At 46.4% G+C, this 13,166-nt stretch overlaps 1 protein-coding gene across 1 annotated transcript; it reads right to left on the bottom strand.

The window, feature by feature from the left end:
- Positions 1-7,259: 7,259 nt before the first annotated feature.
- CKM (creatine kinase, M-type) lies at positions 7,260-12,833 on the bottom strand. Its single transcript, XM_073561245.1, has 8 exons — positions 12,713-12,833; positions 11,286-11,498; positions 10,238-10,392; positions 9,906-10,038; positions 9,649-9,820; positions 9,270-9,393; positions 9,002-9,191; positions 7,260-7,715 (listed from the first exon to the last, which is right to left on the bottom strand). The coding sequence occupies exons 2-8, from the start codon at positions 11,476-11,478 to the stop codon at positions 7,537-7,539; spliced, it is 1,146 nt and encodes a 381-aa protein (XP_073417346.1). The 5' UTR covers positions 11,479-11,498; positions 12,713-12,833; the 3' UTR covers positions 7,260-7,536.
- Between the last annotated feature and the right edge of the window lie 333 nt (positions 12,834-13,166).

Below are 13,166 nucleotides of genomic sequence, written 5' to 3'. Positions count from 1 at the left end.
TCATGGTCTGTATGTATTGTGTAGGCAGCGAAGGGGTATGGGAGGGCGACAGTGCAATACTGGAAATTGAAATATTAATCTCTGCATGTACAACGTGGCATAAGCATCTGCAGCATGCATACCCTGGTATACAGCCCCCTCTACAGGTGTCACCCTGGTATACAGCCCCCTCTACAGGTATCACTCTGGTATATAGAGCCCCCTCTACAGGTATCACCCTGTTATACAGACCCCTCTACTGGTGTCACACTGGTATAAAGCCCCATCTACAGATGTCACACTGATATAGAGGCCTCTCTACAGATGTTACCCTAGTATAGAGCCCCCTCTACAGGTGTCACCCTGGCATACAGACCCCCTCTACAGGTGTCACATTGATATGGAGCCCCCTCTACAGGTGTCACACTGGTATAGAGCCCCCTCTACAGGTGTCACACTATTATAGAGCCCCCTCTACAGGTGCCACACTGGTATAGAGCCCCCTCTACAAGTGTCACTCTGGTATACAGCCCCCCTCTACATGTGTCTCACTGGTATAGATCCAAATCTATAGGTATCACCCTGGTATACAGCCCCCCTCTACAAGTGTCACACTGGTATACAGACCCCCTCCAGGTGTCACCCTGGTATACAGCCCCGTCTACAGGTGTCACACTGGTATAGAACCCCCCCTCTACAGGTGTCAACTTGGTGTAGAGTCCCCTCTACAGGTGTCACACTGGTGTAGAACCCCCTCTACAAGTGTCAACCTGGTATACAGACCCCTCCCCTACAGGTGTCACATTAGTATGGAGCCCATTCTACAGGTGTCACCTTGCTATAGAGCCCCCTCTACAGGTATCACCCTGATATGAAAATGAAAGAAAGAGGAGAAACATCCTCCAATATTCAGGAAAACACCAAAAACAGACAGAGATGCTTACCTGTGTAAACAGGCCTCAATACATCTGCACTAAACAGGGTGCAGCGGACCCAAGTAAAATGGCAACTGCACAGGTGCAAAATACCAAATGAGACAGCCAGCCTACAATCAGGGATTGGCCGTGTGGCACACCAGTGCAAAAAAAAAAAATGTGGCAGTGTTCACACAGGGAATGCAGAGCATCAGATTCACAGCCTCTTAGTAACACCATATAGGGAGGCTGCCCAGTGCTAACTATAATGCATCCCGTGTGAACAGATGCCACAGTTTACAGAACCATTTGGGCCCAACTACACCCTGAAAAAGATATAAAGTGCATAAAAACATATAAATATATGTAAGGTATTGGTTGATATTCTGGCCATAATACGTAAGCTGGCAAACCGCGCCAAGGTTCCTTACACTTGTCAGTCCTACTCTAGCATGAAAACCACAGTAAGAGGAAAAAAATCCTCCAATATTCAGGAAAACACCAAAAACAGGCAGACATGCTTACCTGTGTAAACAGGCCTCAATACATCTGCACTAAACAGGGTGCAGCGGACCCAAGTAAAATGGCAACTGCACAGGTGCAAAATGCCAAATGAGACAGCCAGCCTACAATCAGGGATTGGCCGTGTGGCACACCAGTGCAAAAAAAAAAAAAATTCGTATGTGGCAGTGTTCACACAGGGAATGCAGAGCATCAGGTTCACAGCCTCTTAGTAACACCATATAGGGGGGATGCCCAGTGCTAACTATATCACACTGATATAGAGCCACCTCTAAAGGTGTCACACTGGTATAGAGCCCCCTCTACAGGTGTCGCCTTAGTATAGAGGCCCCACTACATGTGTCATACTGGTATACAGCCCCCTCTACAGGTGTCACATTGGTATAGAGGCCCTCTACAGGTGTTGCTCTGGTATACAGCCTCCTCTACTGGTGTCACCCTGGTATATAGTCCCCTGTAAAGGTGTCACCCTGGTATAGAGACCTGTCTACAGGTGTCACCCTGGTATACAGCCCCCTCTATCAGGGCTGTGGAGTCTGAGTTAGTTTTGGTCGGAGTCGGTAGAAATGTACCGACTCCAGCTTTAAAAAAAATGTATTAATATTTCATAATTGAACTTTCATATGAATTTTATAAATGTTACTCAAATATACAGTGGGGAAAAAAAGTATTTAGTCAGTCAGCAATAGTGCAAGTTCCACCACTTAAAAAGATGAGAGGCGTCTGTAATTTACATCATAGGTAGACCTCAACTATGGGAGACAAACTGAGGAAAAAAAAATCCAGAAAATCACATTGTCTGTTTTTTTTTCATTTTATTTGCATATTATGGTGGAAAATAAGTATTTGGTCAGAAACAAAATTTCATCTCAATACTTTGTGATATATCCTTTGTTGGCAATGACAGAGGTCAAACGTTTTCTGTAAGTCTTCACAAGGTTGCCACACACTGTTGTTGGTATGTTGGCCCATTCCTCCATGCAGATCTCCTCTAGAGCAGTGATGTTTTTGGCTTTTCGCTTGGCAACACGGACTTTCAACTCCCTCCAAAGGTTTTCTATAGGGTTGAGATCTGGAGACTGGCTAGGCCACTCCAGGACATTGAAATGCTTCTTACGAAGCCACTCCTTCGTTGCCCTGGCGGTGTGCTTTGGATCATTGTCATGTTGAAAGACCCAGCCACGTTTCATCTTCAATGCCCTTGCTGATGGAAGGAGGTTTGCACTCAAAATCTCACGATACATGGCCCCATTCATTCTTTCATGTACCCGGATCAGTCGTCCTGGCCCCTTTGCAGAGAAACAGCCCCAAAGCATGATGTTTCCACCACCATGCTTTACAGTAGGTATGGTGTTTGATGGATGCAACTCAGTATTCTTTTTCCTCCAAACACGACAAGTTGTGTTTCTACCAAACAGTTCCAGTTTGGTTTCATCAGACCATAGGACATTCTCCCAAAACTCCTCTGGATCATCCAAATGCTCTCTAGCAAACTTCAGACGGGCCCGGACATGTACAGGCTTAAGCAGTGGGACACGTCTGGCACTGCAGGATCTGAGTCCATGGTGGCGTAGTGTGTTACTTATGGTAGGCCTTGTTACATTGGTCCCAGCTCTCTGCAGTTCATTCACTAGGTCCCCCCCGCGTGGTTCTGAGATTTTTGCTCACCATTCTTGTGATCATTCTGACCCGACGGGGTGGGATTTTGCGTGGAGCACCAGATCGAGGGAGATTATCAGTGGTCTTGTATGTCTTCCATTTTCTAATTATTGCTCCCACAGTTGATTTCTTCACTCCAAGCTGGTTGGCTATTGCAGATTCAGTCTTCCCAGCCTGGTGCAGGGCTACAATTTTGTTTCTGGTGTCCTTTGACAGCTCTTTGGTCTTCACCATAGTGGAGTTTGGAGTCAGACTGTTTGAGGGTGTGCACAGGTGTCTTTTTATACTGATAACAAGTTTAAACAGGTGCCATTACTACAGGTAATGAGTGGAGGAAAGAGGAGACTCTTAAAGAAGAAGTTACAGGTCTGTGAGAGCCAGAAATCTTGATTGCTTGTTTCTGACCAAATACTTATTTTCCACCATAATATGCAAATAAAATGAAAAAAAAACAGACAATGTGATTTTCTGGATTTTTTTTTCTCAGTTTGTCTCCCATAGTTGAGGTCTACCTATGATGTAAATTACAGACGCCTCTCATCTTTTTAAGTGGTGGAACTTGCACTATTGCTGACTGACTAAATACTTTTTTTCCCCACTGTATATGTTCTATCAAACTATGAATAACAGTGATAAGCAGTTCTGCTGGAGATAGAGACATTTCTTACTTCTTGTGTGTCACTGTTCTCCACTGCCCTTATCTAATCTTATACTTGGTTAACCTCATGCTGCCCCAACCCCCCTACTTACAATGTATGAAACTGAAAGTGAAAATGTGTTGCAAATTCTTAGTAGTAAAGCTCCTCCTCTAGACTAGATCATACTAGGTGTGCATCTTCCAAGCATCTCACAGCTGCCTGCTACTCAGAAGAGGAAGACTGTAAGAAGTATTATCCTTTCAACAAACTTTGCATCAGTTAACTGTGAGTACATGAGGAATAATAACAGTATTACTGACCACTATATCAGTTGTACGACCTGGCAATAATTTTGTACAATTGTTTTTAGGAAAAACAATTGTCATTTGGATTGTGAATGCAGAATTAAAAACCTGAGAATGTCAAAGAAGCATCACATTAAATCAGCTGTATTTGAACATTTCACCATCACTCAAGATAGAAAACATTATGTCTGTCAGTGTATGACAAATGATCCAGACGAAAACAAATGCTGTGAAGCCAAGATGAGTGCATATGAAGGAAAAAAAGATAAAAATGCTCCTACCAGAGCTTCTAATCTAAAGAGACATTTACAGCGCTTTCATCCAGAAGTACTGAAAGCAGTGGATGAGAAAGACTGCATCCAAACCAATGAACCAGTGCCCAGCTCTTCCAGCCAAACAAAGGAGCAGAGAACTTTGCAGCCATCAGTTGCAAGATATTTTGTCAGTGACAAAGTTACTGTGACAATGACAGTAGATACATTTAAAAAACAGATCATAGAGCTTGTTGTAAAGGATAGTGTGCCTATTTCATTATTTTCATGACCAGCTTTTATGTGTCTGAATGGGGAAATGGCCCGCAAGCTTGGTGTTTCTCTGGAGAGAGAGAGAGAGTATTAGAAAATTAGTAATCGAAGAAGCTTTTAAACAAAAGGAAGAACTTAAAAAAACTCTCAAGGGACGCTTTCTTTTTCTTAAAATGGATGCCTGCACACGTCACAGAGTGAACTATTTTGCCATCAATGTCCGATTTGTTTGTGACAAAAATGAAATAGTTACCAAGACATTGGCAGTAAAAGACACCAAAGCTCATCACACCAGTAAGTTTCTCCAGGTCTTGGTGGAAAAGGTTCTGCAAGACTATGAACTTAAAAAAGAGCAAGTTCTTTCTGTCGTAACTGACAATGCTTCAAATATGATAAGTACTATTAAGCTAATGAATGAGAGTAATGATGGTGACCAGCAGCTAGAAGAACATTCTGGGTCCACAGACACGGAAATGTTTGAAATAGAGGAACACAGTATTGTAACTGAGGAGCAAACTGAAGTTGCTTCAGATGAACAGCAACATGATAGTTTAGATGATCTTGTTGAAACTGTGTCAATATGTTCTTTCATTCATCACAAGCGCTGTGTTGTGCATACGCTACAGCTGGCTATAAGAGACAGGCTGCAAGAAGGACATGCTGCTGCACTGATTGGCAAGGTGAGAAAATTGGCTACTGTTGCCAGAACCCCTAAAGTTGACTCAATTTTGAAGAGACATGCTGGAAAAGGGGCAATTATTGATCAAGCCACACGATGGGGCAGTACTTACTTAATGATTCAGCGCTTGGTTGAACTGAAAACCTTTCTTGTAGACATGGCTAACCCTCAACTGACACTAAATGAAAGTCAGTGGAATCAGGTGACTGAGCTGGAAAAATTGCTAGAGCACCCATTTACAGTGACTAAAAAATTACAAGCAGAGGACTTAACTCCAGGTATTTTCTTAAAGGAGTGGAAGAACCTGATGTTTCGCCTGTCCCAAAGAGGAGGGTTAATTGCAAGTGGCATTGCTACATCAATGAAACGGAGAGAGGAGCTACTATTACAAAATAACATTCTTTTGGCAGCTGTTTATGTAGACCCAATGCATCGTATTCTTCTAGATGATCAGCAGCTAAGTAAAGGAAAAGAAGCTCTGTTTGAAATAGCAGTAAGGATGAAAGGGTTGCAGAACAGTCAGGAGGAACAAGAAGAATTTGGTCGTCCTGCCACATCTTCACCCTCATCATCAACTGATGAAGAATTTAATTTCAAAAAATATTAGGATCACAAGGACCGTGCAAAGCGTTCCCGCATAGAAGAAGAGTCATCCCCATCAAGGAACACAGCCAGTACATTTCAGCAGAATTTTTCATGTGCACTAAAAGAAATTGAGAAATTTGACCGTTCATCAAAAATAACAGTGCAACAAGCGATTCCTCTGTATCCTGACATTGTCAGAGATGTTGCCCGAGTGGTTACTGCTTTGCCACCAACACAAGTTAGTGTAGAGAGGTTGTTCTCTGCTCTCAAAATAATTAGATCAGATTTGAGGGCATCCATGAAGGAGGATCTGACAGAGGCAATACTTTTTCTGAGGACAAATTTATAGATTTCTTCTTAACTGCATAAAAGTGTTTATTGCATATTTACTTACAGTTTAGAAAAGTTTATAAAAGTTATTTGCTATATTCTAATTGTATTCTAATAAATGTAGTTTTTGCTCTAAGTGGTCTGATTACTTATATCATGGTGAGAAACTGAATAAGCACGATGTTTAATATTTTACAACAGTAAATTTGTTGTTATGAATTGGCCATTTATGAAGGAGTCGGAGTCGGAGCCTGATAAAATCCAGGAGTCAGAGTCGCAACTGTGGCTTACCGACTCCACAGCCCTGCCCTCTATAGGTGTCACTCTAGTATAGAGCCCCTCTACAGGTGTCAACCTGGTATACAGCCCCTCTACAGGTGTCGACCTGGTATACTGCCCCTCTACAGGTGTCACACTGTTATAGATCCCCCTCTATAGGTATTGCCCTGGTTTACAGCCCCTTCTACAGGTGTCACCCAGGTATACAGCCCCATCTACAGGTGTCACACTGGTGTAGAGCCCCCTCTACAGGTATCACCCTGGTATACAGCCCCCTATGCAGGTGTCACACTGTAATAGAGCCCCTCTACAGGTGTCACACTGTTATAGATCCCCCTCTATAGGTATTGCCCTGGTTTACAGCCCCTTCTACAGGTGTCACCCAGGTATACAGCCCCATCTACAGGTGTCACACTGGTGTAGAGCCCCCTCTACAGGTATCACCCTGGTATACAGCCCCCTATGCAGGTGTCACACTGTAATAGAGCCCCTCTACAGGTGTCACAATGGTATAGAGCCCCCCCTACAGGTATCATACTGTAATAGAGCCCCTCTACAGGTGTCACCCTGGGATACAGCCCCCTCTACAGGTGTCACCCAGGTATATAGCCCCGTCTACAGGAGTCACACTGGTATAGAGCCCCCTCTTCTGGTATCAAATTGGTATAGAGCCCCCTATACAGGTGTCACATTGGTATAGAGCCCCCTCTGCAGGTGTCACCCTCGTATACAGCCCCTCTACAGGTGTCACACTTGTATATCACACATTTGAGATGTATAAGTCCCATCGCTCATACATTCATCTCTCTGTGCTCACATTCACTTCACCATCACACATAGAAGAATAAGAGGTGAAATTCTCCTTTATTGCCTTCTGCTGATATCGGGGGGCACATAGTAAATGGGGGGTTTTGGTGTTTTACAATATATACAATAAAACCATCAGGATGTGATGCCACACATCGAGGGGCCGTGCCACGGCCGGTGATTTCCCTCCTCGCTCCCCATTTCTAATGCCTTCCTATGAAGATGTGTCTTCCAACCTCTAATGATCTCAGTGGGGTCTCCTGGGCCCCCTCCGGTGGTGTGGGGACCTGTAGGGCTCTGTCTCTGCTGCGCATTTTACTTCTGTGCTGGAATTAAGTCATCAATGGATCCTCCCTTCTCCAGCTTCTTCTCCATCTCAATCATCAGCTTCACACCATCTACCACCATCTGGACCTGTTCCACCTCCGAGAAGCCCAGTCTGTCAGCATTGGAAATGTCAAAGGTGCCTCCGACGGCGGCAGTGTCGACTCCACCTGTGAAGAGAGAGGACGGAGGTGAGAGCTGTGGACGGGACACCAAGTCCAAGATGCCAGCAGATACAGAGTCCGCACTGCTTCATTAGTACCCAGCTGGAGTTATGGATACTGATTGACGTACTACGGGCGCTATTGACCCAGTGTATGAACCAGTATGGTGCCCCATCTTCCCTGTGTATGAACCAGTATAGTGCCCCATCTTCCCTGTTTATGAACCAGTATGGTGCCCCATCTTCCCTGTTTATTAACCAGTATGGGGCCCCATCTTCCCTGTGTATGAACCAGTCTGCGGACCCATCTTCCTCTTGTATGAACCTATGTGGGGCCCCATTTTTCCTGTATATGAACTTGTATGGGGCCCCATCTTCCCTATGTATGAACCTGTATGGGGCCCCATCTTCCCTGTGTATGAATTTGTTTCTGGCCCCATCTTCCCTGTAAGTGAACCAGTATGGGCCCCATCTTCCCTGTATATGAACCTGGATGGGGCCCCATCTTTCTTATATATGAACCTGTATGGGGCCCCACCTTCCCTTTATATGAACCTATATGGGGCCTCATCTTCCCTTTATATGAACCTGTAAGGGTCCCATTTGCCTCTTTGTATGATCCAGTATGGGGCGCTGTCTTCACTTTGTATGAACTAGTATGGGGCCCCATGTTCCCTGTATATGAACCAGTATGGGGACCCATATTCCTTGTATATGAACCTGTATGCAGCCCCATCATCCTCTTGTATGAACTAGTATGGGGCCCCGTCTTCCCTGTATATGAACCAGTATGGGGCCCCATATTCCCTGTATATGAACCTGTATGGAGCCCCATCATCCTCTTGTATGAACCAGTATGGGGCCCCATCTTCCCTTTTTATGAACCTGTATGGTGCCCCATCTTCCCTTTGTATGAACCTGTAAGGGTCTCGTATTCCCTTTGTATGAACCAGTATGGGGCCCCATCTTCCCTGTGTACGAACCCGTATGGGGCCCCATCTTCCCTGTGTATGGATCCGTATGGGGCCCCATCATCCTGTTATCTGAATCAGTATGGGGCCCCCCATCTTCCCTGTGTATGAACCTGTATGGGACCCCATCTTTCCTGTACGTGAATCAGTATGAGGCCCCATCGTCCACTTATATGAACCAGTATGTGGCCCCATCATCCACTTATATGAACCAGTATGGGGCCCCATCATCCTCTTATATGAACCACAATAGGGTCTCATCGTTCTCTTATATAAACCTGTCCCAAGGATTATTGGACAGTAATTGAAAAACCATGCTCACCAGTGCCTCTCTTTTGTAGACGGAGTCTGGTCAGGATCTCCTCGAATTTGGCGTGCTTGCTGAGGTTGGGGAGTTTGACGTGAACACCCCCCCTGAGACCTGTGCCCAAGTTGGATGGGCAGGTCAGGATGTAACCAAGATGCTCGCTCCAGCTGAAGGGATGTCCAGCGGCCTTGAAAATCTCCTCAATCTGTGACAGAAAACCACAGGTGGGAACTGAAGTCATAGATCATGTGTTTGTAAACGTGAATGGAAGTTGTCATCTTACCTTTTGGAGACCAACACAGAAGCGTTGGAAGACCTCCTTCATGTTACCACCCTTCTGCATGGAAATAACTCTCAGATGGTCCTCTTCATTCACCCAGACCAAGAAAGTCTTGTTATCATTGTGCCTGGAAGAGATGAGGATAGAATGAGCCTTGGTAGCCAGATGTCATCCCTGATCTGACGGGGCAACTATAGCACGGCCACTGAGGGGTCACAGGTGTCCGGGACAAGGTAGGCAACACGTGCCGGTACCATCTATATTTTTGGAAGCCTTCACATATGGGGCAGAATGACTGTGAGCAGCCACCAAACAAATCAAGTCACCATGCAGCTATTAAATGACCTGGATTGTGTCTCAGCCTGGTTGTGCAGTCACGTACCAGATACCGCGGGCATCGGGCCAGTCGCGAGCCATGCCAGCAGCCAGAAGCAAGGGAGACACAGGCTTGTCAAACAGGAAGTGGTCGTCGATGAGCTGCTGCTGCTCGGCATCAGTCATGTCCTTCAGGGGGTAGTATTTGCCCTTGAATTCTGCTGTCAGGCTGTTGAGAGCTGCGAAGAGATATGGACATCATTTCGGTGGCCACAGGCTAGCTGTGTGCACATACTGCGACCCCACCATACTCCGATCACTTACCCTGGATGGACAGCTTCTCAATAGCGCGGCGCTCACCGCGGCTGCAGTGGGGGGGTAGTGTGTATCCCTTGATGCTGCGACCAGTCCTCACACGGCTGCTCAGGACGTAGTTTGGGTCCAGATCATCACCTCCCTGGAAAAACAAGCAGCCAGTTCAGTTTGTGGCCTCTTCTCACCCTCACTCCAGCTTCTCCATCAACTGGACTTGACAAAAATGGGGATTTTATGGGGCATAAAATCCTAAAAGGTGGTCATACCTGTGCTGACACATTATAAGATTATAATGACCGGAGCTGGACACATTATACTGTGCAGCCACCACTGCTTCTTACCTTCAGGTTGCTGAAGTTGAGGTCAGTCTTATGCTTGTCTGTGGGTTTGTAGCCGTTGTGACGATCCTCAATGACTGGGTCCAGCAGATCCTTGAACACGTCATAGGATTCTTCATCTCCAGCAACACAACCGACAGTCATGATGAAAGGGTGTCCTAAAACGGGAGGAGAAAGAAGTCAGATGTGTGAGCTCCTGGGACCTGGTGGAATCATTCTACTACTGCTAAATTGGGGGCTCGTCCCGGATGAATCCTGCAGGAAGATTTCAACTCTATCCTGTAACATTATCTTTATGCTGTAGAAGGACACATCTTACATGATGGATACAACCTTTATTGTTACCTTGTCTTATCCTCCTGTCACAACCAAAGGTGCAAGCTTCTGTTCCATGACAGCAGCTCTGGATGTGACTGCAGTATAAAACCTGATGGAAATGAACAAGAGTAGAAGCGATTTCTAAAATGACTTAAGTAAGGTAACAAATGAGCAGACCCATCTTCTTCCAGATTTTTTATCTTTAGCACACTTTTTAGTGCTTTCATGTGTACAACAAAGAGCACGCTGTAGCCAAATGGGGGGGGGGGGGGGTGACTTAAAGGGATTCTTGGGGTATGCGTGCTGCACCTTAAGCATTGCCGAAAAGCTCAGTGCACAAATCCATTCTCGGATTTTGCATGCCTACCACCTTTTCTGTTGATTGACAGCATGGCCGTGCCTAGAACTCAGGCTCCAGCTAAGTCAGCCCCCTGTCAATCACCAGCAAGGGTGGCGGGGCATCCAAAATCAGTGAATGGCAAGTAGCCCAACCCAGCGGTGGCATAAAGAAATAAAAAGTCTCCCATCTTATCTAGCAAGATGACCAAAATCTGTCATTCTTTGAGCACCTCTGGGTTACATTTGGCCCATGGTCTCTAAGTGGTAGACAGTAATAAATCTGTCCCTCAGGAGCAGGGTCTGGGTGCCCTGGTTGGCTCTTGGTCTCTGGGTTCAGGGCTCTCCTGAGCCTGCATGGCGTGGGATGCCTATAAAGCAGAACAGTACAACTTACCGGGGTTGTCCACACCGGTCTGGATGACATCGTCAAGGGTGAAGCCGCTGGGTGTCTGCTTGTCTCTGAGCTTCTTGTAGATGTCAAGAGTCAGGGCTTTGGCCATGTGGTTGTTGTGTTTGCTGAGGTCGGGAAATTCCTCCTCCGCTGAGTAATTCAACTTGAAGTTGTTGTGGGTGTTTCCGAAAGGCATGGTGAGAGTTCGGGCTGGACCTGCAGAAAGGAAGGGTTAGTGCAGGCAGGTGAATGGAAAGGATCAGGAGAGGTTGGATCGAGATCCACAAAATTCTATTAGTAAAACGACCTGATGGATTTTGGGCACCCGGCGCCCTCCTCCTGGCAGCTGCACATGTGTGCGTGAGACCCTTAACTCTTTGTAGTAGCCGGAGGGTCATGTTATGTAACAGTGGTGGTGTAGAATGTCACCTAGGGAGTGAGTTCCCCACAAGTGCCACGGTATCAGTGCAGTGACAGCACATTCTCAGTATATATAGATCTCTCTGCCGGCTGACAGGTGGTGGCAGCTGGTGACAGGAGATGGGCAGGAGAGGCTGGTCCCGGGGTAGGGGGTGCAAGGGGGTCTCAAATGGTAGTAAACAGCAAGAGGTTTGGGGTGGGGTTCTGGTTACTCCCCCAACTGTTCAATTCTCCCTTCCCATAAGAGGCAGCAGGAACTGTGAAGAGAGATGGAGCACTGCAGTGGAAGCCACATGTTCTGCATGGTGGTGGAGTGCTCTGCAATATTATGCTTTTTTTTCAGGATCTACGACTAGAGAATGCTCTGCAGGTCAGGGTTAGGTATAATGTAGTCGATGATGTAGAGATAAATGTAGACCTTTGTGTTGAAGCGAGGGCTAGTGTTGGTGCATTTTTGGGGTTGGTGCAGCTGTTAGGCAGTGGTCAAAGTCAGTGCCGTGTTTCCTGCATACCTAGCTGTAAAGTAGGTGATTTCATTTGGAGAGCGATTAATGCAGGGTTACCTCTGCAACCTGCGCTGGGGTTGGGGCCACTGTTGGTAGTCGGCAGTGGAGGGTGCAGGTACTAGCTGTGCAGTCAGTGTTGGGTTAGCATCGGTGCAGGGATGTATGCAGAATTTGCTCTGCAATAGGTGACAGTGTCAGGTTTGGGGTTGGTGTTAGCGCATGGTTACCTCTGCAACCAGCACAGGGGGTCAGCTGCGCACTCAACGTTGGGTTTAATGGTGGAGCAAGGCTCGCTCTGCAGCCAGTGTTTCTCTGTTGGACAGAAGAGCACAGTTTGCAGTATTCGGGGGCTGCACCCCATCGGTGTTCATCTCACTTTATAAATATGCAGGTTAATTTTGTAATAAAAATAGTTATAAAGTTCTGCAGCTTTCTGTGTCCTCTCCGGCCACAAAGTGTTAAGTCGTGGATGTCCCTGGCAAGAAAGGGGTTAAGAAGCATTACCTGCTGTAGAGACGGAGCAAACTTCAGGGTGACCCGTCAGTCTGTCCAAAAATCTCCCAATATATAATGGCCAGAGCCGTCCTATTGGCCACAGCTGAGAGGTGTGAAGCGCCTCACAGTGATGTCGTCAGGGCTGCCGCGATCTGATTGGCTGCTGCTCTGCCTGTGAAGATGCCTTTATCTGGAGGAGAAGAGCTCAGCTTACAGGGAGTTATTATTAGAGGGGACGATGGGGGGGGAGCTCCCCTGCAGGGTGATATCTCCACAGAGGATGCCCACTCTGTCACCTTGCAGAGAGCTGGGGGCACTGGGGGGCTCATGGGCATGGTGCAGATACCTTCTGGGTGACATGCTAGAGGGTGGCTGATAACTGCCAGCAGAAAATATCCATGCAATTGACATTGGCAATATGAATGGCACTGGCATTATGCCGATCCAGAGACCTGACAATCTA

This window comes from Dendrobates tinctorius, unplaced genomic scaffold (genome assembly GCF_039654945.1).
Source record: "Dendrobates tinctorius isolate UK_male_01 unplaced genomic scaffold, ASM3965494v1 ptg000315l, whole genome shotgun sequence".
Classification (NCBI taxonomy): Eukaryota; Metazoa; Chordata; class Amphibia; order Anura; family Dendrobatidae; genus Dendrobates; species Dendrobates tinctorius.
Note: the sequence above shows the minus strand (reverse complement) of the source record. Positions and strands in the feature narration are given on the sequence as shown.

Excerpts from the sequence above, each read along its gene's own strand:
- CKM (XM_073561245.1), bottom strand. The coding sequence starts at position 11,478 with ATGCCTTTCGGAAACACCCACAACAACTTCAAGTTGAATTACTCAGCG. Across the intron at positions 9,394-9,648 it reads CCCGATGCCCGCGGTATCTG|GCACAATGATAACAAGACTT; the intron begins GTACGTGACTGC and ends CATCTCTTCCAG. Across the intron at positions 7,716-9,001 it reads TCTACAAAAGAGAGGCACTG|GTGGAGTCGACACTGCCGCC; the intron begins GTGAGCATGGTT and ends CTCTCTTCACAG.